Genomic DNA, 27,959 nt, shown 5'->3' on the forward strand with positions numbered 1-27,959 from the left:
TGGATTCAAAGTAGAGCAGCTAGGACTTGAACCGGCACCCATATGGGATGCCAGCGCTGCAGGTGGCAGCTTTCCTAGCACTCTGCCTGCCTCCTCACTGGGGCTTTGGGGCACAGTTGAATTCACGATGAATGCCTGAGCAGGCTAGCCAGTGAACACAACACGTGAAGTGCAAGTGAGGACTCAGGACTCCTGATACTCTTGATGGCGGTGTGGATACCAGATCCACAGCTTGGTCACTCCGGGGCGCTTCCTGCATCACCACTACCCCGCAGGTGGCTGCCTGCCACAGTGGCTCCTCTGGGTGATGTGCCTGCTGCAGGCTCGGCGGTGGGAGAGCTCCTTCCAGCTCCGGGTCCAGCCTCGCAGAAGGCAGAAGCAAAGCACAGCTTTCAGAATATCAGCCGCTGGGAAGGGGCTGGTAGCAGCTTGCCATCTCCACCCACTCCCTGGAGCAGCTGTCTGGACACCTTCGTGGCTGCCTGGTTCTCCCATCCGCAACTCCTCTACTGATTCACCTTGAAGTTGGACTAGGCTTTCGAGCTTTCCCTGCCCCTCTCGCCTGTCCCCAGGTCCCCTCACCAGGCAGGGTCCTAGGCAGGTCCACTGCTGTCCCCAGCCCCAGGCTCCCTGGAAGAGGCGACCTGCGCCGGGCTCCTAGGGAGCGGCTGGCAGCGGCCAAGTGTGCCACCTGCTGGCTGCCCTGACCCTCGCTGCACTCCATTCTGTCCTCATCCCAGTCCCTGTCCCCGTGGTTCCCGGGGCTGCTGCTGCTGCTGCTGCTGCTGCACTCTTTTATAACCAAGACCCAGAGCGCCCGGGCGGGAGGCAAGCCTGGCGGATGACATGGCTGCGTGCTGCTGCACCCGCCAGCGTCTGCCACCAGTGGCCGCCCAGACCCAGTATCCCCGAGGCAGCGCGTCGGGACGGGGAGCTGCCCCTCTCTGACTGTGTTGCTGCCCCTTTCCAGGGACCCTTCCATGAGGACTGAGGCAGGCGTCGCCGCTGAGAAGAGCCTGCTGACATGACATCGGCCACGGAGTTTGAAAACGTGGGCAACCAGCCACCCTACAGCCGGATCAATGCCCGCTGGGATGCCCCGGACGATGAGCTGGATAATGACAACAGCTCAGCCAGGCTCTTCGAGCGGTCCCGGATCAAGACCTTGGCAGGTACCCCTGGGCTCTGCGGGTTCCAGGCAGTGCACTCACACCCCTCCCCTCCCCTGGCAAACCCTGTGTGTGATGGGGGTGGGGAGCTGGGGGAAAGCCATGACAGGGATGAGAGGGTTCTCTTGACTCCCAGAAAAGGCCAGGCACTTGGGGGGGGGGGGGACTCCAGGCTCCCCCATCCCCCACCCCAGGTGCTTCTGAAAAGCAGAAGTTGGAGTAGGTGGGACCAGCCTTGCTTAATTCTCTGTGCTTTGTGACCTGTGGCCAAGTCAGAAGTAAGACAAGGTCTGGGCTCCTGGGCTCAGGTGCGTGGGGCTTCACGGTGAACCCCTGATTTCCTGCCTGGGTCTGGAGCGAGAGATTGTCACAACCCTCTCAGTGGTGCCCAAAGTGGTGATTTGATGGGAAACAGGATGGAGAACTTCCCCCCTGTGTTACCTTGGAAGGAGCCCTGCCTGGAGGAAGGATTTGGGTTTTACTTAGCAGAGAAAGACACATACACGCACGCATACACACAGACACACCATGTGTTGAAGCTGTACTGGAAACACGTCTCCTCCCCTTACTGGCTGTGTGGTGGTGACCCCTTGGATCCTTCTTCCCCTCTAACCCCTGCGACTCTCGCCCCCTGGAGCTTGAGTAAAGGGAATGTGAAGTTTGTGTGCTGAGCAGGGATGGGGGGATGCACTGCGTGCCTGCCCTCGATCCACCTGCTGCCACCAGCCCAGATGGGCCCGGTCTGCATTGTCACTAAGTGTCCTCATCATCTTCCCAACAGCACCTTCTGGAGTGACCCTCCCTGGCCCCACTGGAAGGCCATGGTCATCGACTCTGTCATCTTCATCCTCCTCCCTCCTCGTACCTTCTTTCCAGTGGTCCACGGCCCTGGGAGACCTTATGATCTTCCACCTTGGGAGTGTCTAGAATTTCCACTTGGAAAAGGAACAGAAGGAGTGCAGTGTCTCCTCTTCCGTGTTGTGAGGGGGACTGTATTTGAGTCTCAGCCCCCACTGTTCAGGTCCCTTTCCCTCTCTGCTTGCTTCTTTCTCTTCCATCTACCCTAACCTCACGAAACCCCTCCCGAGTTTTCCCTGGGAACAGATGTTAAAGTGACTCCTGCTTTTGCTACTTAACGTTAACCTCTTTAAATGGCCAGACTTGGAAGAGCCGACCTTGTCAGTCTGCGCTCTCTCTCTCAGCTGGATTTGCTTCAGTGGCCCTCATGACAACAGGTGGAAGAGGGTGGGTACCAGAGTCCCTTAAAGTTTGCTGAAGGATGGCATGGGGGTTAGGACTCTCATCACTGGAGAGAGTCTGATCTGTTTCACAGATGCCCTAATTTAAGAAACCAAGGTAAATTCCATCTTAACAATTCTTTATTGTTCTCTCATGAAGTTCAAAGCTAAACCCCTGGCCAGGCATGAAAGGAGAGAGGGGGGCACCACAGAGATGAAGTCACTGTTAGGATCTGTGTCTAAGGAGCTCATCATCCATTAGGGGAAAATGAACTAGGTTCACAATTAATTAGCATGAGTCGAATGAGAGAAGAACTGTAGACAGGGCACATAAATCAAAGAGCAATGAGAGAGCAAAGGAGGCAACACAAGGACATTCAGAGTAGTTTGTGGAGGGGTTAGCCCTTGGGGGCAGGGGATGGAGGGGTGAGGCTGACCAGCAGGGAAGCAAAGGATAGGGCAGTTGGGTCTGGTGTGCTGTGTGGAGACCTGGTAGACAAAGGTTCAAGAGGTTTACTTTGGAGGACCTTTATGTAACGCTTCATAGCCAGGTCTAGGTTGATGAGGAAAGCGCCTTCCCTAACCTTGGCTGTGCTCTGCACACTTCCTCCTTCCGGTCCCTTCTTCCCTGCCAGGGGTGTGAATGAACCCCGGGGACTGGGGACACCACCAGGGATAGAGTTACACACCTGGATCTGTGTGGCTCACAGCCTCTGACTGACAGGTCAGCAGCAAGTCTGGGGTCCCTTCAGGACTGTTACCTATAAGCTAAGGAGTTTGATGACTGGCTTCCCTTGAGCATCCCCTGAGCGTGACCTGGGCTGAGAGCTAAAGCTGTGCAAACCTGCACAGTAGGTTGGCCAGTTCAATGCATTCCGCTGCCCAGGCAAAGTGGACTGAGGAGTATGTCAGTCTGCCCCAGTCTTCAATACCTTTTTTTTTCTCCCAAGAATCATAAGGCAGGAAGGTATCCAACCTGTTTCTTTCGCATGTTTAAAAGATTTATCTATTTATTTGAAAGGCAGAGTTACAGAAAAGTGAGGGGAAAGGTGGAGATCTTCCATCTGCTGATTGCACAAATGGCCTAAATGGCCAGAGCTGGGCTGGTTTGAAGCTGGGAGCCAGGAGCTTCATTCACGCCTGCCACATGGGTGCAGGGACTCAAGCAGCTGGTTTATCCTCTGCTGCTTTCAGCAGGTGCATCAGCAGGGAGCTGGGCCAGAGTAGGGCTGCCAGGCTTCCAATTGGTGCCCATATGGGATGCTAGAACCCTAGGCAGCAGCTTAACCTACTATGCCACAGCTTGTTTCATATACCACAGAGGTGATCTGCTGTGTAGGCATATAAGGATACTTCAGGAAAGTCGTGGGGTAAGATGTAAGCTTATTGTGGTACAAATTTTAAAATTATGCATACTTTTTGTAATATACATCTTCCTGAACTTCTGAAAGACCTTGCATATGCGTAAATATCAAAGTCAATATCTTTGAATTGCACTTTCCACAAATATTTGGAAGCAGGTGGCCAACTTGAGGAAAGTGATGTGTTGTTTTCTTTCTGCAATTGAAGGTGTGGGATGAGGAGAAAAATGTGGCAAGAGCCAGTGTCAAGATCTGGCTCCACTTCCTTTTTAAGATTTTGTTTTAAGATTTACCTGATCTTATTGGAAAGGCAGATATACAGAGAGGAGGAGAGACAGAGAGGAAGATCTTCCGTCCGATGATTCACTTCCCAAGTTGCCACTATGACTGGAGTTGAGCCAGTCTAAAGCCAGGAGCCAGGAGCTTCTTCCTCTATGATATGAACCAATGCTTGTCTAAGCAAGACAGTGAACTACCAATATGATATTTACATTGTATTAGGTATTAAGTCCTTTAGAGGTGATTTAGTGCTATGTCATCGGACATGAGGGCTTTGAGCAGCTGTGGATTTTGGTAGAACATTTTGATAAGAACATTTCCCATAGATGCTTCCTCTTTAAACAGTTTCTGACACCTGAGCCCAGGAGCTCAGTTCTCTCACTCTCCTTTCACCGAGAAAGGCCAGGGAGGCGAAAGAAAGCCAACGGCTGGATACATGGAGTTAATTCCTGTGCACCTCCCCCAGCTCCGCATCTTGTGACCGTGGGAATGAAGGTCTGTTCTCTACAGCTTGGTAGACCAGCCCCCATCCAGGCTCTGGGTGGATCTCTGCCATCCAGCCAGGTGCCCTGAGAGGCCCAGGAAATGAACACGGGCAGGGTCCTCCTGGGTCCTTCCCCGTGTGGAGAGCCATCATTAGGGAGCCAAACTGGATCTCATCTTCACTGCCTCCCGAGTCAGCATCCCAGTGGTTCTAGAAGAGAAACCCCCAGTCCCATCTGTGAATCCATTCCCAGCCTCTCCTCCCTGGGACTAACTAAACTGGCCATCTGGTCACCCCGTGCATGTATGCCCTAAGACTTCTCCCAGACCAAGGGACCTGTTCTCTTCTGATGTGACGACACCCTCTCATTTACCAAACTGACTTCGAGGGATCAGAAGAAAGGAAGCAGCCAAGAACGCCCCTTCCTATTCCTCCCAGCAGCCCTAGCCTCGAGTTCCCATAGGAAGTCACCTGGTTTTTCCAGAGCTGCCCTCAGGGTGGCCCAGAGCTCATGCCCTCACCTTCCCCTTTTGCTCCTGGCAACCCACCCACACATATACGCGCATATACGCGTGGAGGCCTGGATGACAGCAGCCTCCAGGGAGTTTACCAGCCCTGCAGGTATGCTGTCCTCTGTGCCCGCTCTTCTCCTCCCTGCCTGCCCACACCTGGTGCACCTGGTCATGTATTCTGGGGGTAAAGACATTGCCTAGAGGCAGATGTGGCTCAGCTGGGAGAGCAGGCAATGGAGGAACACAGCAGGAAGATGCTTGGTGCTGGGGTGGGGGTAAGAAAAAAGACACCAGGGCATGAGCCACCCTCCCCTTTCTTCTCTCCCCTCCCCCTTGCTGCTTCCTGCTTCCCCTGTCCTACTCAGGCCCACAGCCTGGCGTCCCAGCATCCCATGTACTGCCCACCTACTGCGTGATTTACGGCTGCTCAGCGCACACAGGCATCTGGAACGCTGCAGTCATGAGCTTCCCTAGACAGAGAGGAAATGGCAAGGTTCTTTTTCAGTCTTTCTCCTTGATCTTGGGCTTAGGCTTGACATTGAACTCTCTTCTTTGAAAACCGGGTGCACAGCACAGAGAAGCGCACTCAGGGTCCACCTTGAGACTGGAATCCAAGGATTGTCTACAAAAGGGAATGAATTCCTCTCTGCCTTACACCTGCAGCCTTGCTTCTGGAGACACACAGCCCTGTGGTGACACTGGGTGAGGACTGTCCCAGAGCACAGCCAGCAGGGGTGGCAGTAGGGGGCGGGGAGGGGGAAGGGACGGGGTGGGACAGCAGGTGCACAGCAGGTGGTGTCCCTGGTCTCCTCTGAGGCTCCCATCAGGAGGTCTCCAAAGTTCGGGGAGAAGATGTATTATGAAAAAACCAGGCACAGATTTCAAGGGAAAAAAAAAATGTTACCCAAAATAAACTTGCCTTTGCATTTCATGTTTCTCGTGAAGTTTGAAGTTCCATCCTCATTAATCCATGACCTTGCTGAGCTGCCATGCCTGGGCCCTACAGTTAAGCTCTGGGGTTTTGTAGGTATTCCACCCATCTCCAGGATGGTGGCACTCAGACCTTGCCATGCCCTGCTTAGAAACTCCCCAAAGAATGTCACCTGAGCCCCTTCCGAGTGGGATGGCCAACTCCTCCCCACGGCAGAGGCTTTCCCCTGGGGCCCTCATCCCACTTGTACCAGGAAGCTGGTCTCAGCTGCCCCAGCTAGCCAGAAAGCGTTTTGTGTCATGGGAGGGAGAAGAGGGGCTGATTTCCTCCAGTGGATGGAACTACACCCAGTGAGTGGGGCTCAGCAGTACTCTGCACCTATTCCTTGGACAGGAATCTTAGATGCAGCTGTTAGAGACACAGCCCTCAGCTCACCCGAGCCCCTCCTTGTCTCTGCAGTCACCTGGCAGGGTGAAGATGCTCAGAGGCTTTCAATTGCCTTCTCAGGTGACCACGCATACATTGGAACTTAAAGATGATTCGAAGAGTCTTTAAAACTTCATGAACACTGTGTGTTATAAAAGAAAAGCACTACACATGGATTTCAAAATTGTTTTCACCAAAAGAAGCTTATATTTTTTGTTCCATTTCTCTGTAAACTTATATATGTATGTGTGTGTATACATATATATACATATATATGTGTGTGTATATATATATATGTATATTTATGCATATATATTATGTGAAAGGCATAGTAACAGAGGGAGAGATGGGGAGAGAGAAACAGAGATCTTCCATCCACTGCTTCATTCCCCAAATTGTGGTAACTGCCAGGTCTAAGCCAAATTAAAGCCAGGTGTCAGGAACTCCATCTGGGTCTCCCACATGGGTGGGAGGTGATCTAAGCACTTGAGCTATCTTTCACTGCCTTCCCAGGGCTAGACCATGGCAAAGCCAGGAACCAGGAGCTTCACCTGGGTCTCTCACAGGGTTGCAGGGGCCCAAAGACATGGGCAGTCTTCCATTGCTTTCCCAGGCACATTATTGGGGAGCTGGATGAGAAGTGGAACTGCTGGGTCTCGAACTGGTGCTCCTCTTGGATGCCAGTGTCACAAGCAGGTGCTTAATGGATTGCTCCACCACACTGCTTCTTCTGTGATGTTTCTGAAATGCCCTGAGACTGGAAAAATACACTCTTCTTGGACATCTATAACCATCAACAGTCAGTTGAATGCAATGTCAGAGGGATAAATTAAAGGGCTCAGCAGGTTTCCCTTGCTGTTGTAAGCCTGTTCCCCTACCTCTGCCCCAGTCAGCCCACTGCAGAGACAATCCTGCAGTTACCTAGGTGGGGCCCTACAAGGAGAGGTACCATGTCCACCTGCTGCCTGGCCTAGGCAGGCTCTGCCCAGGACCTAGTACCTTCTCCCCCATTCCTGTTCTCTCTGTCTTTCTAAAAGCCTTTGTTCCTCTTGGAAAGTGTTCTGCAGCACTGAGTCTGTTCCCCTTCCATGGGTGACTGCTATCTATCACCAAGAAGATGCCTGATCAAATATTAATACACTGAGGTTAATAATAAGACAAGTCCCTTCCCGTGCGGTGCCGTCTGAGCGGGCTGTTTTAATAGCCTGCTCCATCTTTGGGATGTCCCTGTAGGCATCAACGCTCTTCCCAAGGGCAAGCTCTGACACAGGCCTTGGCTGTGCTCCTGGGAGCAGCCTGCACCCTCCTCCCCTGTCCACGCGCCCACCCACCCCCACCAGCTTGCTGCTCCACCGAAGAGGAGCAGTTGTTTATCTTCCTTTTGCATCGTGTCACTGGGAGAAAATGACAGGGAGGGTATTGGCAGCTGAGTCTCCCAAAGCATTTTGTCTCCAAATCCTTGGGCTCTCAAATGCTGGAAACCAGATCGACAGTGAGTTCTCTCTTTATATGCTAGTGAGAGATCAAGCCGATTGAATCATCCATCACACGTGGGACTCCCAAATAGTTTTGGAAAATGGAATGAAAAGATGAGTTTCTTTTGGTGCAACATGGTTTTGAAATCCGTGCACAGTTGAGTCGCGGTACACACTGTTGCTGAACTCCTTGGAGACCTCCATATGCATGCATTCCAATTTTGGGGCGGAACACCGAAACAAACCTATCTTCTAGGCTCATTTTTCTGTGAATGCTTTAAGGCACCCTGGTGACCCATTGTAACAAATTCTAGGACCCAGAAGCATTTGTAACATCAGAGGTGGCTTGTAACTCCCTGGCAGGAATTTTAGGGTCATAGTATTGATGAGTGGCAAGAGAGGAGGGACAAGGAGGAGCCACCTCCCAGAGGGATTATAGGAGTGGGGATTTCAAAACATCCAGGCAAAACAAAAGCCATGAGGCAGTCCTTGGCCAAAGAGTGGCAGGGTGAAGGGTCAAAGGGATGGAATTGGCAGGTGCAGCCGTCAGTGACAAACAAGAGCTATGACCCACCCAGCCCGTGGCTCACCCTAGTGCTTTGAACTAGGATGTAGCACAGTTAGATCTGCATTTTTGCTGATCAGTATGTCCTTGGTAGGGAGAACAGTTTGTGAGGAGGCCTAAGAAATACAAGGAAGTAGAGGTGACAGCTGCTGGTGAGGAGGAAGTAGCTCTTTGTGCTGGACTGCTGCTTGTGGCCAGGTCACCTTTCCGCTGCTCAGGGTCTCACTGTCTTCCCCTGCACAAGTAGGCCGTTGACCCAAATGATACTGGTCCTGGAGCAGAGCCCACTGATGGCAATGGCTTCAACAGTGTGCCACTTCACCCTGAACAGTGAAGCTAGGCTCCAGGCTAGGGGAAGGGACTTGATCCTGTTTTCTAAAATCAGTGGACTCTCCAGAACTTCTCTGGGTTGCTTAACAGCATCACTGGGGCAGGGTGCTGGCCTGTGGGGCATGCCCAGTGGACATCATCTCGAAGCAATAGCCCCCGCACCCTGCAGGGAAGGGCATGAGGGCTGCCACCCGCACCCTCCTTTGGAGATGGGGAAGCCACAGAGCCAGCAGGTAGCCGGGCAGGATTTTGGAGTCATCACAGTGCTGCTTGGGCCATAGCCTCCATCCTCTTGAATCTTTACAGCCTTCTGTCCTCTGCTCCTTGGTGTACCATCCAAGATGCCCATCCCCATTTTCCCTCCCACCACCAGCCCCATGAGCCCCTGGGATCAACACTTTGACCTCATGCTTACCTCCTATGTCCTCCAACGCCGACCCCCACCAGGGCCAGCACATGATCCTCGGAGCTGTCCAGCACAACTCCTGTCATTTCATATCCATGATTAACCAGTCAGGAGAGCCCTGTCCCCTCTATTAGCACCATCTGCAACTGCCTTTTGAGTCTTTTAAAAAGTTTGTGAGAAAATGGTCTTAGAGATAACTTTTGAAGTATTTTGGTGCAAATAATTTTTGACAGCCATGTGTAGTTTTTCATAATGCACATTTTCCATTAACTTTTTAAGAGTGCTTATGCAAGCCTACAAAGCTAGGATCTTATCATGTGTCTAGTTTTATAACTTTAATTTTCCTGTTAAGTGTGTTTATTATGTCTAATAAAAATTAACAGGAATCCCCTGATGTAATTGACTATTCACTTGGCATTCGGAATTCCCTAGTTGTCTCAAAAACATCTTTTGTGTTTAGTTTATTCTAACTGATAAGGGGCCCTGTTGTATGTGCATTGTGTGTGTGCATATACTTTTAATGTGGATTTCTGTTGTGAATAGCTTGGGTGACTCTACACATCTAAGAGATTTGTCATTCTTTTCTGTTAACCCTCCCTTTACTCTGGTGGTGGTCTTTGCTTGTTGTGTGTGCGTCTTCACATAGGATGTTAAATAGCCCTTTGCGATGTGCCTTCTAAACACTGCCTCTCTCTGTTTGACGTTGCTTATGGCCTTTGATCATACACAATATTTCTTAACGCACTTGTACTTGAATCTTTTATTTGATTGCTTTTGGGTTGGTGTCACCTTTAGAAAGCCTCCCCTATGCTGACATTATAAAATCATCCCATCATGATTGATTCAGGGTGCTTTTATGATCTCTCTTGCTCTCTCTCTTTTTTTTTTTTTTTGCCTTCCCATTTTTGACTCAGACAAAATCTATCCCAGAGAATGAGGTAGGAATTTTACTTTTGCTGCTGGCTGCCTAGGTCTTGCCAGCATCCCATTGTGGAATAATCCAAGTTCCTTCTTCCTATGTGACATTCCACCTGCATCAGGTGTTAAGTGCCTGCGTGTGCTGGGGTCTGTTTTTGTTCTAGTAAGTATTTCTGTCTTTTCATGATTTAGTATCACATAGTTTTACTGCAAGTTTATACTCTTCTGTGCTATATAAGAGATCTTTAGAAAGTTCGTGGAAAATATATATTATGCAGAAGCTGCGCGTGGATTTTGAGGATTGTGTGCACCTAAACTCCTTTTTTCCATTCTGTGTTTTCAGTGTTCTTTGAAGCCACCTTGTGCCGTTTTCAGCTAGTAAAAATATTCTGGGATCTTCTTGCCCTTTTCGCTCTGATCTTTTGGAATGGTTCAGCTGCTTTAGTTTGCTCATTTTCCCAATGAATTTTTGAATCACTTAGCTGCTCCCAAATTTGCAATTTTTTGTGTGTGGTTTCAATATATTTAAGTTACTATTCCATATGGATCAGTTTAGAGTAAATTGATATCTTGATAGTGCAGTTTTCTTGTTCAAGAATTCCGTGTGCCTGCCCATCTGTTTCTGTCTCAGGAACCTCCTAGGGTTATCCTTGCACACAATTTGCATACTTCTTTTGAAATGTACTCTGACATGTTCTGTCATCCGATTGCCACTGGTATCCAGGGCTTCACACATGGTCCATCCAGCTGTATGTGTCTGCAGATTCTGTGTCAACAGACTCTTGCAACTACAGGTCATAACTAGCCTTGAAACAAAAGTTGGTGTCTGCACTGAATGGAGACAGATTTTTCTTGTCGTTACTCCCCGAACAACTCAGGATAACAACAAGGTATGTGGTGTTAACACTGTATTCAGGATCAGAAGCCCTCGGTGGGTGACCGGAAGTGTACTGTAGGAGGTGTATGGCTCGCCTGCAGACACTGCGCCAGCTGTGATGACCTAAGGGGTCATCTGCGAGTGTGGGTACCCATGAGGGTTCTAGAGCCAATCATTGGCTGTATTTCAGAACGTGACCTTGCCACATCTTCCATGGTTCCTTTTGCCTTTAGAATTAAATCTAAATCTCTTAGCTTCTTACTCGATGTTTGCCTCATCCTATTTCAAACATACTTTCCACATGTTCCCTTCTTTTTTTATTTTCTTAAAGGCTTATTTATTCATTTACTTGAAAGTGAGAGAGATTTTTCATCCGTTGGTTCACTTCCCGAGATGGCTGCACCTGTTAGGACTGCAGACCAACAATCTGGCCACAAGTTGCTCATGAACACACAAGTGAGGGTGTGGTGGGCCAAGGGTGAAGTGAGGATGCACACAGCCTGGGAAGGAAAGGAGAGGAAGAGGAGCTGGGAGGTCCAGGTGTGATGGCAGCATGGCCTGTGCCCCTGTTCATGCTGAGTGACTGCTGCCCTTTCCAGTTTGCCCAGGATTAGGGCTCTGGAGATAAAGCCTGGCTCCTGGCCAGGCCTTGCTGAGGCCTCCTTCCACTGTGCAGGAGGGTCTGGGTCCCCTGGAAATAGGAGGCTGATGAGTGCATGCCCAACTGGAGCTCCCAGCCCAGCTGGCTGCAGGCCAGACACCTGTCCCACACTGGGAAGGCTCTGCAGAGCATCTGGCTATGGAGGGAGAGTGTGCTGAGTGTGTCAGTGTGGAGCCGCGGGAGGAAGCAAGCTAATGGACATTGATCTCCACCTTGGGCCTCTCCTCTCCTTTACATGATCCCAGGCCTCTGGGAAGCTCCCCCAGCTCTCAGCACTGCCAAGTGGTCTCGGTGCTGGGGCTTCTGGGTGATTTTTTTCCCCCAACCTTTTTTTTTTAAGATCATTTATTTGAAAGGCAGAGTTGCAGAGAGAAAGATACACACTCACACATCTTCTATTCACTGATTCACTCTCCATATAGCTGCAATGGTTAGAGCTGGGCTGGTTCAAAGCCAGGAACCAGGAGCTTCTTCTGTGTCTTCCAATGTGGGTGCAGGGATCTAAGGTCTTACACAATCTTTGACTGCTTTCCCAGGTGCATTAGCAGGGAACTGGATTGGAAGTAGAGCAGCTGGGGTATGAACCAGCTCCCATATAGGATGCTGGTGCTGTAGATGGCAGCTTTACCCTCTATGCCACAGTGCCTGCTCCTTCCCTCAGCTTTCATATGAAGGCAGCTGGGAGCCTGCTTGATCTGGGCCTGCAGCCCAAACTGCACCATTTGTGACTTCCCAGCTGATATCTGTGTCCTTGATGCCACATTATTTCAAAGGATTGAGATTTAGTGACTTCTCAGTTCTAGAGACTAGAGCAGCCAAGTGGTCATGCTGGTCTCTGGTGAAAGCCTTGTGCTGTGTCATAACAAGGGGGGAGGGAATCTCATGGAGAAAGAGCAGCAGGCTTGGCAGCCCTTTCCTTTTTCTAAAATTTGTTGCTTGAAAGGGAGAGGGCCCGGTGTAGTAGCTTAGCAGCTGGAGTCCTTGCCCTGCACATGCCGGGATCGCACATGGGCGCTGGTTCTAATCCCAGCAGCCCTGCTTCCTGTCTAGCTCCTGGTTGAGGCCCAAGAAAACAGTTGAGGGTGGCCCAAGAAAACATTCGAGGATGGCCCAAAGCCTTGGGACCCTGCACCTGTGTGGGAGACTTGGAAGAGGCTCCAGGCTCCTGGATTCATATCTGTTCATTTCCAGCCATCGCGGTCACTTGGGGAATGAATCATTGGATGGAGGATTTTCCTCCCTGACTTTCCTCCTTTCTATATATCTGACTTTCCAATAAAAATAAATAAATCTTAAAAAAAAGAAGAAGAAGAAGAAGAAGGGAGTGGCCCAACGCCATGGCCTAGTGGCTAAAGTCCTCACCTTAAACTTGCTGGGATCCCATGTGGTGCCAGTTCTAATCCCAGCAGCTCCACTTCCCATCCAGCTCCCTGCTTGTGGCCAGGGAAAGTAGACAAGGATGGCCTAATGCTTTGGGATCCTGCACCTGTGTAGGAGACCTGGAGGAAGTTCCTGGATCCTGGCTCCAAATCAGCACAGCACCGCCTGTTGCACTCACTTGGGGAGTGAATCATCGGACGGAAGATCTTCCTCTCTATCTCTCCTCCTCCCTGTATATCTGACTTTGTAATAAAAATAAATCAATCTTTAAAACAAAAAAAAAAGGAGACAGAGAAACATGAACACACACACACACAATCTACCACCTACCACCCACTGGTTTATACTCTAAGTGCCTAAAGCAGCCGGGGCTAGGTCAGGCCGAAGCCAGGGCCCTGGAACTCAATCCAGGTCTTCCCTCATGGGTGGCAGGCACGCAAAGGCTGCCTCTAGGGATGTGTGTCAGTAGGATTCTGGAACTGGAAGTGAAACCAGAACTCCATCCCGGTTACTCTGGGATGGGAGATGGCATCCCAGGCCACATGGTAGCTGCCAGGCCAGATGCTAGCCCTTCTGCTTCTTACACAGCCATCAGGCCCCTGTGGAGTCTTGGTGAACTCCCCCAGGCTCCACCTCAAATCCCGTGACTGGATGAATTTGGGGGGTGACTTTTCCACCTGAACTTCTTAGGACACATTGAAGCCATGGCACCTGCGATGGCTTAGCAGTGCTTTTCAGTCGTCAGGCACCCACACATTGTGCCATCCCAGCAGCTGAGGATGAAATCTCAATGTACCCAGCTGATCGCATTTCTGTTCCCTTTCTCAGGCCCAAACAGGTGTCAGTGCCCGGACATGAATTTTGGGGGAATTCTTCATGATAGGAAAAAGAGGAAAAAGAAGGAAGGGGCCAGACCCTGAGTTGGAAGGGAAGGAAGAGCCACATCAAAGGCAGAGCTGGTTCTCAGGGAAGGCCCTGCGGGATGGCAGCTGGTTCTGTCAAATCTGAGCCTACCCGGCATGTGCAGGGTAGTTCTTCATCTAGTGTGTCATCCTAGTGTGGGCTTGGCAGAAGTAGGCAGTGGCCACCAGGGAAACAGCTCAGTTTGCTGCTGAAAAAGAGTCAAGGTTTTCCCCGCTGCTGAAACTGCCAAAAGGCCTGGAAGGAATGAAGGCCATGGTCATCTTGGATCCTCTAAGGTTTGTGCAGCGAGTAGGCGGACTGGCCCTCTTCCTGGGAGTCCAGCTCAGATCAGAGCTGTGAGATTCCTCATCCCCACTGGTCCTGGTGATGGCAGAGTCTGTGGTGCAGGGAGGCAGCCCGACTGTCTTGTCCTTGGAGTCCCCACCTCCACCCGGAGCCTGGCTCCCACTGGTATGCAAGAAACATTTGCTGAATGAATGAGCAGACGAATAAAAAGTCTGCTTTGCTAACACTGTTACACAAAAATAGCCCCGGAGTAGGAAGGAACGCGCTGCGGCGAGCCGAGCCTCGGGAGCTGCCAGCGGTATGCCCTTGAGGCAGCGCCGGCTGAGCGCCTGTGTGGCTGGGAAAGCAGAGGTTCAGTCATTTAAAAGGCCAATCTTTCCACTGTTCTGATGGCTCCCACACCGTCACCATTGCTTCCTGCCTTGGCTCTGACCCACCCTGCCGTGGGCCGTCCTGGGGGTGGGGGTACTCCACAGCCCCCAGGCCCAGTCCCTCTGTCCCATCAGCTCCTGCCTGACTCCCCAAATCCAAGTTCCCAGGAATCAGTGTTCACAAACCATTCCAGAAACAAGTAGAATGGGGAGGCTTCCTTCTCTTTTGTTCTCCTGCTGTTTCTCTCTTTTGAAAAACATTTTTAATGTTTACTTATTTTATTTGAAAGACAGATTTACAGAGGAAAGGAGAGAGAGAGAGAGAGAGAGAGAGAGAGAGCTTTCATCCACTGATTCACTCCCCCAAATGGTCACAACAGCTAAAGCTGAATAGATCCAAAGCAGAAGCTTCTTCTGGGTCTCCCACATGGATGCAAGGACCCAGGAATTTGAGCTATCCTCTGCTGCCTTCCCAGGCCATACACAGGGAGCTATATCAGAAGTGGAATAGTTGGGACATGGCAAGCAGAGGATTAGTCTGTTGGGCCACAGCACTGGCCCCTGAAAACCATTTTTAAAAATCATGTTTATTTGAAAGGCTGGTTCAGTCCCCGGATGTCTACAACAGCTTCAAGGTCTAGGCCAAGCCCAAGCCAGGAGCCAGGGGTCTCATATGGGTCCAAGTACCCGGGCCAGCACTTGCTGCCTCAGTAGGTGCCTATTAGCAGGAAGCTGGATCGGAAGCGGAGGAGCCAGGACTGCAGCTGGGCACTCGGATCTGTGATATGAGCCATCCAAGCAGCTTCATAACCACAGCACTGAATGCGTGCCTACTGTTCTATCTTGCTTTTTAATTCTTTCCTGACATCCTTTTTCTTCATTATTTCCACTGCCCTCCCCCTCCTTTCTTTTGGTTCTCTCTCACTCTTCTATCCTCCAGCATTAATATTTGTGTATATGGAGATACCATGAAGTTTCCCACCTAAGCTGTGTGGCTCGGCTGGGAGGTTGGTTTGAGCAGGTGCTGATTCATGAAGGGCTGAGGATGCCAGCCAGCCTAGGGGGTGAAAAGGAGAGTGTAATGCAATGGACCTGCAGCCCCAAGCCTTCAGGATCCTTAATCCTTAACATGCCACTTGTGAGGCTGCAGGCCTTGGGGACAGGGAGGAAAGCCAGACGGTATTCCCTGGGTACAGGAGCCCACAATCTTGTAGGTGAGATGTACCCTAACTGCAGGGTCAGGATACAAGGAGAAAGCCACCCTAGGCCAGAGGGTTAGGAAAAGCTCTCATGAAGAGCATCATGTATGCTGGCTCTTAAAAGATGCCTAGGAGTTGGGCCAGGGGCCATGGAGTGAAGGAGAGGGACCGAGAGAGAACATTTTAGGTGAGGGAATATTTGATGGGTAGGATGGATGGACGAACTGATGGGTGGGTGGATAGATGGATAGGTAGGTAGATGGATGGGTACATGGATACATGGATGGATGCACGGACTGATGAGTCTGAGGATGGATAGATGGGCAGATGTGTGTGGACAGATGAATGGATAGGCAGGCTGATGGGTGGATAGGTAGGAGGATGGATGGATGGACAGATAGATGGGCAGGAAGTAGGTGGATGAATGGATGGACAGATGAACAGACTGATGAGTCTATGGATGGATAGATGGATGGATGGATGGATGGATGGATGGACAGATAGGCAGGAAGTAGGTGGATGCATGCATGGATGCATAAATGGAACACTGAGATCTTAGATCAGTGGCACAACCCAAAATATTCTGATTGGCTCAGGGGGCAGATGGCTGCAATAGAGGAGTCTGGGCGCTGAGCACAGAACATGGAGCAGTGGTGGGGGTGAGCTCATCATTGTCTCAGTCCTGACTGCACGTGATGTATCAGATGCTACCAGGAAGCAGGTGGAGGAAGTCCATCCTCTACTTCCACCAGGCTTCAGGAAACCCCAGGATCAAGGTGACACCCCTTGGCCCCATGTCACCTAGGCCCTGCCAATGTAGGGCACCTCACCCAGGGCTTTTTTCTCCCCACCCAGATGAGCGGGAAGTCGTTCAGAAAAAGACCTTCACCAAGTGGGTCAACTCGCACTTGGCTCGTGCCTCCTGTCGTATCACTGACCTCTACAAGGACCTGCGAGATGGACGGATGCTGATCAAACTGCTGGAGGTGCTCTCCGGGGAGACACTGGTAAAGCCCTTTCCTGGTCCTGGGGTTGGGGTGCCGCCTTTCTCACGCCCCCCCGGGCTCCTTGCTCTGAGTACCCCAACAGTTAACAGTGGGCAGCGTCTGGGTTCTCTGGTCCTATCACCCCCTTTCTTGCTACTTCCAAAAGTCAATGTGGAGCTCTTTAAACATTTTTTAAAGATTTACTTATTTTGATATTTCTTTGAAATGCAGGGCTACAACAAAGAATGAGAAAGAGAGGGGGAGAAAGATTCCATTTGCTGGTTCACTCCCCAAATAGCCACAAAAGCTAGAGTTGAGCTGATCTGAAGCCAGGAGCTTCTTCCGGTCTTCTACATGGGTTCAGAAGCCCAAGAATTTGAGCCATCCTCTGCTGCTTTCCCAGGCCATTAGCAAGGAGTTGGGTTAGAAGTGAAGCTGCTGGGACTCGAACTGACACCCATGTGGGATGCCAGCATTGCAGAAGGAGAATTCTTTGTTTAAATATGTGGTTTGAGAGGGGAGAGGTGAGAAGAAAGAGGAGAAAAGGGAGCGGGCAGAGACAGAGATCCACATTCTGGTTCAATTCCCAAATGCCTACTACTGAGTCACAGGCAGGAACTCAGTGGGTGATAGGGACCCAGTGGCCTGAGCCATCCCTGCTGCCTCCCAGGTCTGCATCAGCAGGGAGATAAGATCAGGTGCTCGAGCCAGGACTGGAATCCAGGCATGCTGATATGTGTCACAGGTATCTTGACTGAAACCTTCACTGTAAACCAAATGACCACCCCGATGTCAAGTTCCTGACTTTCTCGTGGGGTTTAGGCATCCCTGACCAACCTGCACAGCCCCGGCCCTCAGCCTCCTTGGGTAGGATAAGACCTCTGGGTTGCTGGCAGAAGCTTACGTTCCTCTGAGCAGCTCAACCCTGCTGCCAGCAGAGGTTAGTTGGAGGCCCTCCCGACTGTCTCTCTCTCCCTGCCCTTGGAAGCACTGTTGCCCAAGAGAGATGGAGATTCATGGGTTTTGGTTTTTGTTTTGGCTCATTTCCATACTTGGTTATGCCCCTTGAGCCTAACTGGCCTGCCCCAGGTGCAAAGCGGGTGGCGATGGCACTTGTACCTGATGAAGTATTCAGAGACACCTCTGGGGTCCCCTGGGGCTGAGGTTGTCAGGAAAGGGTGTTGGTGGTAGGATTGGCTACATTATCAGTCACTAAGTTAAAAGTCATTTTTACCTGTGACCCATAGTCAAAGTTCTTTAGAACTGCACCTGTAGCATTGCAAGTCCTCCGTTAACTGTCTGCCGAGTTCATGTTACTTGTCAGCCTCTCAGTGGGCACTGGTGCAGCCTGGTGGCCATGCTCTGAGTGTCTGAGATAAGGGACAGAAAGAGGACTATGAATGATGGTGGTGGCACTTGGAGTTCAGCCTGGAAGGTGGAAGGTGGCGGGTGCTGATGGCAGGAGCTGCTGCAGCCAGCTGCCTCCGGGAGAGGGAGAGAGAGAGAGAGAGAGTGTGTGTGTGTGTGTATGACCATGCAGTCACTGCATGCCCACGGGGTGGGCTGCCCGCTGTCCCCCAGCCTAAGCCCACCAAGGGGAAGATGCGCATCCACTGCCTGGAGAACGTGGACAAGGCCCTGCAGTTCCTCAAGGAGCAGCGGGTACACCTGGAGAACATGGGCTCCCACGATATAGTGGACGGGAACCACCGGCTGGTCCTGGGCCTCATCTGGACCATCATCCTCCGCTTCCAGGTGGGTCCCGAGCCACCCAGCAGCCTGTACTCTCATGGACTAAGGTGTGAGTGAGTGTGACTGCTCTGGGTGGGGGAGGTGTGCAAAAAGCTGCTCGAGGAGCCAGGCATCTTCTGCATCACCACAGATCTGACATTCAGGGGGAGCTGCCTGGCCCATGGGGTGGCCTTCAGAGAGGGGAAACAGATCCTGGAGTAGCTAGATTAAGATCTCACAGGAAGACCTGCTTTTTTATCCCTCCTCACCTCACACATGTAACTTCTTGGATTCTGAAATGACAATCAAAAACTTGTCTCTCTTCACCCTGAAGCTTGAGGTCCAGATTAATCGTTAGGAAGTTTAGGAAGGGTGAGGGAGGGAAGACAGGGCCTGACAACTGTTGGTTGAGGCACAGAAAGCTGTTCACCTAAGGAGATGAGGTCCAGGGGAGAAGATAGCCTGAAGACCCCATCCCAGCTGTCCTGGGTGACCAGTCTCACTCTGCATCAGTGGAACGCAGTAAGCAATAATAACAGCATAATTGGGAAGACCAAAAAGGCAAGAGGAGTGATGAATGAACATGCAACACTGTCCAACGTGTCTGGCTCTCAGCCTCCATGGGGAGGCCTCAGCATCCTGAGATTAGAGTGATCTGCTCTGACCATAGACAGCCAGCCCTATGCTGGCTTGGCTGCTCGGTGGCAGCGAAGGGACCAGGGCCTCAGGGTGTGGTTTTGCTGTTGGAATGGTGCTGCCTCTGGAGGAGGGAAGCAGGAAGGGATAGATCCAGGTGCAAATGCGCTTCCCCTCATTCTCTCCCCACTCTTCTCAGATTCAGGACATCGTTGTCCAGACCCAGGAAGGCCGGGAGACCCGCTCAGCCAAGGATGCTTTGCTCTTATGGTGTCAGATGAAGACAGCAGGGTACGCACCTGCAGAGCAGCCACTGGCTGTCTCTTGCCCCTCATCCGTCCCCCAAGGCACACACTGAACATCAACAGTCATGATGGATATAGAGTGTGCCCTCCCCTGATTCTTTATTGTGAAAGCCTGGAATCCAGGATTCTTGCCTGCAGTTGCTGGGGTCATACCCTTGATGGTGAAGCGAATCAAAAACGGATAGCTCCATCCTTCTAGCCTAGGAGCCCTTAGTTGGGGTCATCAAAGATCTGTTTCTTAGCTCTTCACATATCTCTTGGCTGTAGCTACCCCCACGTCAATGTCACCAACTTCACCTCCAGCTGGAAGGATGGCCTGGCTTTCAATGCGCTGATCCACAAACACCGGTAAGAAGCGGGAGCCATCGAGGCAGTGTCCCTGGGGCTGGTGGGACACGTGCTCCTCTCACCCTGATGCTCACAGCTGTCTCCCTCTCTCTCCTCTGCTGCCTGGCCACCTCCTTGCCACAGCCAGGAGTCCTTGTCCCATGCCAGGCTTGCCTTACTAGTCACCCCAGCAGGAAGCAAGAGCGTAGCTGCTCTGTTTTCACAGTCCAATGTCCTCTGCAGGCCTGACCTGATCGACTTTGATAAGCTGAAGGACTCCAACGCCCGCCACAACCTGGAGCATGCGTTTGACGTGGCTGAGCGCCAGCTGGGCATCATTCCGCTGCTTGACCCTGAAGGTGAGCCTCCCAACCCCCCCCCTCCCCCGGCCAGCCTTCACCTGCAGTGATGAGAGAAGAATTCACAATGCTGGAGTGAGCCGGGCCAGTGGTGTAGCAGGCAGGCTGCAGGTGCAAGGTCGTGGGGCAGAGGCGGATTGGTCCCTGGAACCTCACCTGTCTGTCGCGAGACTCACTGTGGACTTCGATTCCCTCTCCTGCAAGCCACGATGCTTGTGTGGTTCTATTGCTCTGTTGAGCCCTTGATCTTGTATTCTTATGTTCGTGCCCTGTGGGTTGTCATGTGGGGCCCAGAGTTGAAGCTCAAGCCGGAGGACTGGCAGGCTGAGCTCTGGGAGCCTGGCCCTCTGGCCCCTGGGTGGGAGTTGAGCAAGCACCCTTCGCCCTTGCAGATGTCTTCACAGAGAACCCCGATGAGAAGTCCATCATCACCTATGTGGTGGCATTCTATCACTACTTCTCCAAGATGAAGGTGCTGGCCGTGGAGGGCAAGCGTGTCGGCAAGGTACTGAGCCACTCTGGAACCATGGCGGCTATGCCAGCCATACCCCACAGCAGCCATGCTCCGTGGCAGCCACACTCCATCTGAAGAGCTGGGTGTCCAGACTCGCAGCTGCAGTAGGCAGGGGTGGGGCACAGGGGTACAGACACGCAGCCCCAACTTCCTGCAGGGCCTTGTCGAGGGCTCCCACGTGGAGTTCCCAAGCAGGCTCATGGTCTGTTGCACCTATAGCATCCCCACGAGAGCTGGCACAGGCGTTTGCTGGGCTTGCTTATGGCAGTTTCAGAACTCTTAGGTTTGTTCCCACAGTGTACCAGGAGCCAGCATGCAACTGCACAAGATCTCATGCAGGTTCTTTTCCCTGGTGGGTTGCTGGTTCCTCCAGGGTAGGGAGTATTTTTCACTTCCCCACCCCCGTTTAAAGATTGATTTATTTGAGTTAGAGAAAAAGAGAAGGAGAGAGATCTTCCAACCGCTGATTCACTCCCCAAAATGTCCACAACAACCAGAGCTAGTCTGGTCAAAAGCCAGAGCAGGAGCCACTGATGCAGGGGCCCAAGGACCTGAGGCATCCTTGGCTGCTTTCCTAGGCCATAAGCAGGGAGCTAGGTTGGAAACAGAGCAGCCAGGACATGAATTGGTGTCTGGCACTACAGGTAGATTAGCTGCCCTCTCTTACTCATCCTTGTGTGCCTGCCTGGCATTCAGAAAGCCCGGCACGTGGCAGCCCTCCCTTTCTAAGATGCATCTCAAACGAAATCCTGGCCCTGCTAGTGGCCAGTATTATGGCACAGCAAACTTACCCATCTGTAGAGTGGGGGGCTTAGGGGAAGTCCCTGAGTGTCACTCACCTCCAGTCCACCCCTGGGGCTCAGGCCACAGACCCAACCTGGAACAACCCACCTTGTCTTCTGGACACCCCGCTTTTGGTCCATGTGGCTGGACTCCTGCCCCACACCCCGATGGCATGGTCCTGCTGATGAGGTGGTTCCATAGGTCATTGACCACGCCATCGAGACCGAGCAGATGATTGAGAAGTACAGCGGCCTGGCTTCTGACCTGCTCACCTGGATCGAGCAGACCATCACCGTCCTCAACAACCGCAAGTTTGCCAACTCGCTGGCTGGGGTACAGCAGCAGCTGCAGGCCTTTAGCACCTACCGCACCGTGGAGAAACCACCCAAGTAAGTGCCCTGGCACCCAGGAGAGTGGGTGGCAGGGCCTGAGAAACTGCATGCCCCTGCAGGCCAGGCGGAGCACCTTGGCCTGGGTTAGGGATCCGCACATCTGCCCCCAGTCCTAGGCTCCCTCTTCATCACACTACTCCCTGGCTACTTGCTGGTGGCAAATGAGTACTGAGGGTTTAGCTCTGCACACTGTCAGACCCACCCCCCAGTCCTGTATTGGGAGCCGATTTCATAGCCTGTTTTCTCTACAACCTTGCCTTGGTCCTTGGAGCATGTTAGCCATGTGTAACAGAAGATTAATACCTTAAGACATCTTGGAGGCTCTGAAGTATCCTTCCCCTGGAAACTCTCCTAAAGGGGGGTGATTAGGGGAGCTATTTGGGCACAACTCAGAGACAGTGCTCCCAACGCAGGCCCCCAAGGGGACGCAGAGGGACATCTCGGGCTTCCAAGTGGCTTTGAAGAATCTGTGCTGGGAAGCAACGCTCTGTCTCACCTGGGCTCTGGGTGGTTTTCTGGCAGTGACCTTGGAGTTCTCAGCCAGGCTCTCCGTGTGTGGCTTTGTGGATGCTCCTGCATGCTCCTCTTTCCCATCTGTCACTGCTGCTCGGCAGAGCGCTAAGCCTGATCCTCAGGACGTCTCCCCCACCCACACATGCATGCACACACAGCCGTGAAAACTTGCAGCACAGGCACTCATGCCCTCTGACACAGACACGCTTGCACGCACCTGCTTGCACAGCCCTACACACATGTGCTGGAACAACTGGGCATGCACACAGATATCTGAATGGACACACAACCAGACAAGCATGCATGCGTCTGGGCATGCTCGTGCACAACAAACCTATGGGCAGTCCAACTCCTTGCCATTAGCTTTTCCATTTCCCCTGAGACAGGTCTGTAGCTCACCGGTGGAACCCTCCATTTTGTCCCTTCCTCATCCCTCTGCCACTCTCCCATTTATGATTCAGAATGGTGGAAAGGCGAGACCCTGGTCTAGCATGTGCTAGAAACAAGTATCTGGTTTCTGATCTGACACTAACCCACACTTACCTCAGTTCAGTACAGATGGCAATGCCTAGCCATGTAGCCAGCACTGCACCCCAGGCGGATGCACTTGGCTGTGTAGACAGTGCTTCGGAGCTCGGCCCTCTACCTGCTTGGGAACGTGGAGATCTATTAGTCTGTTCCCAAACTGGGAATCTTCAGCTACCACTTTGAGGAGCTGGAAGTGGGTGGTATCAGTATGCTGTGACCTGGAGCTTGGGCCCCTGGTGCCACTCATGCCCCCTGCTGCCCATTCTAGTGTATTACACCTGTAGTCCTATCAGAGCCCCCTCGCTACCCTCTTTGGAAACTTCCCAGGGTTTGCCCATTAGGACTCAGGTGCAATTAGCTTTCAGGACATTCGGTTCTCACCTGGCTAATGCGGCTTCCGGGATTTGCTGACTCGTTCAATAAAATGCAAAAAGAAAACCAGATTGAGCCTCTGGTCAGAAGCTTTTACCCTTTGCAGAGCAGAAAAGGGTTTCCTGCATTGACTGGTAGCAGCTGACATTGATAGAAGTTACCAGAATGTTCTATGTAGCCATTCCTCTGGGAAGCAAAGGCTAAAAGCTGTGGCAGCCCACTGTTTTCTCTGGTTGGTTTGAGGGAAAAGAAGCAAAAACAAAACCCTTCTTCATCTCAGCCGGTGGGAACGAGAGCTATTTTCACAGAAAGAAATTACACTTTGCTCTCCCAGCTCTCAGACGCCAGGGACCCCTGCTGACATGAGCAAGGTGAGGGCGCCGAGGATCCAACTTCCGGTCTTTGTCTCCTGCGCAGGTTTCAGGAGAAGGGGAATCTAGAAGTCCTGCTTTTTACCATCCAGTCTCGGATGAGAGCCAACAACCAGAAAGTGTACACGCCGCACGACGGGAAGCTGGTGTCCGACATCAACCGGGTACGGTGCTGCTGGCCATGCCACCCTGCGGTGTGCCTGAGAGGGAGCCGGGGAGCCGACCCTGGGCACCCCACTCTTTCTGGGGGGTTCCTAGGGATATCTGCGCACCTGGTGCCTCGAGGTCACAAGCCTACACTCCTGCCTTGAATTAGAGTCTGCCTTTTGAAGCTGCTCCTGTAGCCTGCTTATAACAGAAGCAAGCTCACCTGGATGTTCTGTTAGAGGGAACCAGACAGGTGAAAAACATTTTGTGGGGATCTTCAGATGGGAAATGCACACTTGTGTGTCTCGTGGTGAGGGTAGGGGAAGGAGAGCTATGCATGGCTTCCTTTTTAAAAAGATTAAAGAGTTGCAGAGAAAGGACAGAGAACGTGAGAGAGAGGTCTTCCATCTCCTGTTTCACTCCTCAAATGGCCACAACGGCAAAGCTGGGCTGTTCCAAAGGCTGGAGCCAGGAGCTTCCTCTGCGTCTCTCATGTGGGTGCAGGGGCCCAAGGACTTGGGCCATCTTCTGCTGCTTTCCCAGGCATGTTAGCAGGGAGCTAGACTGGAAGTGGAGCAGCCAGGAAGCAAACCTGCAACCTTGTGGGATGCTGACACTGCAGGCAGAGGCTTAGTGCGCTACACCATGGCACTGGCTCCTGTGCGTGGCCTTCCATACAGTTTTTGCCCCACAATAAACTTACATTTTCCTTCCCTTTTCTGCACAAACGTTTTGTCTGGGGAAGAAAGCACTAAAAGATCTGACTAGCTCCGCGAATCTTTGGTTGGGCCAGCCGTAAAACCCAAAGGCCATTACTGGCTTGCCTGAGCCTCACCCGCCCCACCAAGAACCCCAGACTTTGCTTGGATGCCTGAACTCCCAGAGGCTCAGCTGAAAGAGGTGGAAGCCCTCCCCCACACCCAGGTGTCTCTCCTGTGCCCTGAGTCTCCTGCTGCCCCTCACGCAGGCCTGGGAAAGCCTGGAGGAAGCCGAGTACCGGCGGGAGCTGGCCCTCAGGAGCGAGCTCATCCGGCAGGAGAAGCTAGAGCAGTTGGCACGGCGCTTTGACCGGAAGGCTGCGATGAGGGAGACCTGGCTCAATGAAAACCAGCGCCTTGTGGCCCAGGTAACGGGGCACATGGGGATGGCAGGAGGGTCCCCCACTCCCAGTGTGACTGGAGTCCCTGCTCAGCCCTCCCTGTGCTCTGCAGGCCAACACCCAAGACTCCCGTTTAAGCCCTTCGTGTTGTCTTATGTGAACCCGTGGCTTCCCAGAAGTAGGGGTTACAGGTGTTCCCAGGAGATGCAGCAAAGTCAGAGCATGCCTCATCTGTGAGAGGTGCCTTGCCTTGTGGACGCTGAGCCCCAGAGGCTTCCAGAAAGTTCCTGAAATTGTGTGTTGGGTAGGAGCAATGGATGGATTTCAGAGTTGTTTGTTCAAAGCTTTGCTTTCATTCGATTATTCTGTGAAGTTTTTGAGGTAGCCTGATATTTTACCAGCTAAGAACTGCCCCCCAGAGCTGATTTTTTTTTTAATCAGAGCATCTGCTCCTTCCCACTTAGAGCTTGGAATCAAATTAAATTCTGTCCAGCAAGGGGATAACGCTGAGGGTGGACACGCGCCCTAGATAGCATGTGGGTAGACCATCTGTTCCCAGCTGCCCCCTACCGCCGGCCCCAGGCCTGGAGAGCCAGCGGCCCCCAGAGGGCTCTGTGGGGAGTTCACAGGCGGTAAAGGCACCAGCTGCCTGAGAGGTCCTCGTGGGGACACTGGATTTGGGGAACTTGGTTCTGATAAGATCAGATGCCAGAAGGTAGGCGAACTAACCCATTGCTGTGGTTCCACGGCTACACCGGTGACACCTGTCAGTCTTCTGTATTTGAGCCCAGCGGAGTCTCACCCAGGCCTTCCTGCTCTACTCCTTGGGAACAGGATAACTTTGGGTATGACCTGGCAGCCGTGGAGGCCGCCAAGAAGAAGCACGAGGCCATTGAGACCGACACAGCCGCCTACGAGGAGCGGGTGCGGGCGCTGGAGGACCTGGCGCAGGAGCTGGAGAAGGAGAACTACCACGACCAGAAGCGCGTCACGGCCCGCAAGGACAACGTGCTGCGTCTGTGGAGCTACCTGCAGGAGCTACTGCAGGCGCGGCGCCGCCGGCTCGAGACCACCCTGACACTGCAGAAGCTCTTCCAGGACATGTTGCATAGCATCGACTGGATGGACGAGATCAAGGTGGGCCAGGGCCCCCAACACCCCACCAACTAGACACCCTCCATCACCCATCACATCCCTAAGTCAAAACAGAAACAAAGACAGCACAGGTCCTAATGGCCTTTGCCTGTCTCCTGCTTGGCTCTCTGTATTCCAGGCTGATGTCACCCTCCAGGTCCACAGTAACTCCAGCAACCCAGAGGTTGGAAGTTCATGGTCACAGATGCTAATCAGGACCCAAAACTCTGGTCCAAAGTCAGACCCCTCGCCACATAGAGGCAACTGGGGAATTCACGGCTCCCCCTCTGCAAGGGGAGGGTCTTAACTAAGGGTACACGTTACACCAACCATGGAGCCTCTCTCTCTCTCAATATTGATGTATTTGAAACAGATGCACAGATAAGAGAGATAGACAAAGGTCTTCCATCTACTAGTTCACTCCTCAAATGGCCACAATGGTCAGAGCTGAGCCAATCCAAAACCAGGAGCTTCTGCCGGGTCTCCCATATGGGGTGCAGGGTCCCAAGGCTTTGGGCTATCCTCTGCTGCTTTCCCAGACCACAAGCAGAAAGCTGGATGGGAACTAGAACAGCCAGGATATAACCCAGCCCCCAAATGGGATGCTGGCACTTGCAAGTGGAGGATTAGACAGCTAAGTTATCGCACCAGTCCCCACAGAACTTTCTAAAATGACACATGTTAAGGCCGGGCATTTGGTTTGACAGTTCAAATGCCTCTTAGGATACCCACAGCCCTCATCAGAGTGCCTGGCCTCAAGTCCTGTCTTGGCTCCCAATTCTAACTTCTAATAATATATACCATGGGAGGCAGCAGGTGAAGACGACTCAAGTAGTGGATTCCTGACACCCCACTTGACGACCCAGATTGAATTTCCAGCTCCTGGGCCAGGCCCAGCTGCAGCAGTTGAAAGTGTTTGGGGAGTAAAGTAGCAGTGGATGATGGCTGGCTCTCTCTGCTTGTTCCTCTTCCTGCGTCTCAAAAAAAAAAAAAAAAAAATTAAATGTACGTGCCTGGGCCCCAGTCCTTGAGGCAAGTGCGGTTGAGCTCCCATAGGGCAGCCTGTGGACAATTCTAAAGCATCCCCCCAGGAATGAACACCTGCTCTGAGCTCCTTTCCCTACCCCCTCATTCTCCAACAGCATCCTCTTCACCCTGGGTCAGACACTTCAAAAAGGTTATGGGCACTTCGAAAAGGTTATGGGACGTTGAATTAAAAGGCAAATTTATTTTGGTGCAAAAGTGTTTTTAAAGTCTCTGCCATGAAAAAATGTATCATGTGAAAAAACATAGATGCATTTTAGTTTTTTTGCACAAAAAATTCTTTTAACCCATTTTTCTGAGAGCAGTTTTAAAAAAAAAAAAAAGGATTACAGAGAGAACGGGGGAGAGACAGAGAAATCTTCAATCTGCTTGATACACTCCCCAGACAGCAGAGAGCAGCAGGCAGCAACAGCCAGCACTGGACCAGGCTGAAGCCAGGAGCTTTATCCGGATCTGCCATGTGGGTGGCAGGGGCTCAAGTACTTGCTCTAACTTCTGCTGCTTTCTCAGGCCGTGAGCAGGGAGCTGGATTGGAAGTAGAGCAGCTGGGGCCCGAATGGGTACCCATAGGGCATGCTGGTGCTGCATAACACCAGTCCCAGCCAAGGGTGTTTTCAGGCGTTCTTGTACCTGACACAGCTTTTGGAGGGATCTCTTGTTCTGATGTGGAGGCCTCTTCCCTTCTGCTTCCCCTGCCAGGCTCACCTATTGTCTGCCGACTTTGGGAAGCATCTGTTGGAGGTTGAGGACTTGCTGCAGAAGCATAAGCTGATGGAGGCTGACATTGCCATCCAGGGGGACAAGGTGAAGGCCATCACTGCGGCTACCCTGCAGTTCACCGAGGGCAAAGGTGAGGTCGAACGTGTCACCCTTGCAGCTTCTGTTTTGTAAAGATTTATTTATTCTTATTGGAAAGGCAGATCAGAT

The 27,959-nt window shown here is 52.0% G+C and overlaps 1 protein-coding gene across 1 annotated transcript in view; it reads left to right on the forward strand.

Moving 5' to 3' along the window:
• The window catches only part of SPTB (spectrin beta, erythrocytic), a 118,631-nt gene that overhangs the window by 59,558 nt on the left and 31,114 nt on the right, over positions 1-27,959 (forward strand). Inside the window, exons 2-13 of the mRNA XM_040975440.1 lie at positions 971-1,172; positions 16,647-16,798; positions 18,359-18,532; positions 19,344-19,435; positions 19,717-19,797; positions 20,020-20,135; positions 20,528-20,640; positions 21,634-21,821; positions 23,655-23,772; positions 24,723-24,881; positions 25,689-25,991; positions 27,732-27,882. Of these exons, the coding sequence (XP_040831374.1) occupies positions 1,025-1,172; positions 16,647-16,798; positions 18,359-18,532; positions 19,344-19,435; positions 19,717-19,797; positions 20,020-20,135; positions 20,528-20,640; positions 21,634-21,821; positions 23,655-23,772; positions 24,723-24,881; positions 25,689-25,991; positions 27,732-27,882 (1,795 nt within the window). The 5' untranslated portion in view covers positions 971-1,024. The remainder of the gene's footprint in view (positions 1-970; positions 1,173-16,646; positions 16,799-18,358; positions 18,533-19,343; positions 19,436-19,716; positions 19,798-20,019; positions 20,136-20,527; positions 20,641-21,633; positions 21,822-23,654; positions 23,773-24,722; positions 24,882-25,688; positions 25,992-27,731; positions 27,883-27,959) is intronic.

This window comes from Ochotona curzoniae, unplaced genomic scaffold, assembly GCF_017591425.1.
Source record: "Ochotona curzoniae isolate NIBS_2020 unplaced genomic scaffold, NIBS_Ocur_1.0 contig_2688, whole genome shotgun sequence".
NCBI classification, from domain to species: Eukaryota; Metazoa; Chordata; class Mammalia; order Lagomorpha; family Ochotonidae; genus Ochotona; species Ochotona curzoniae.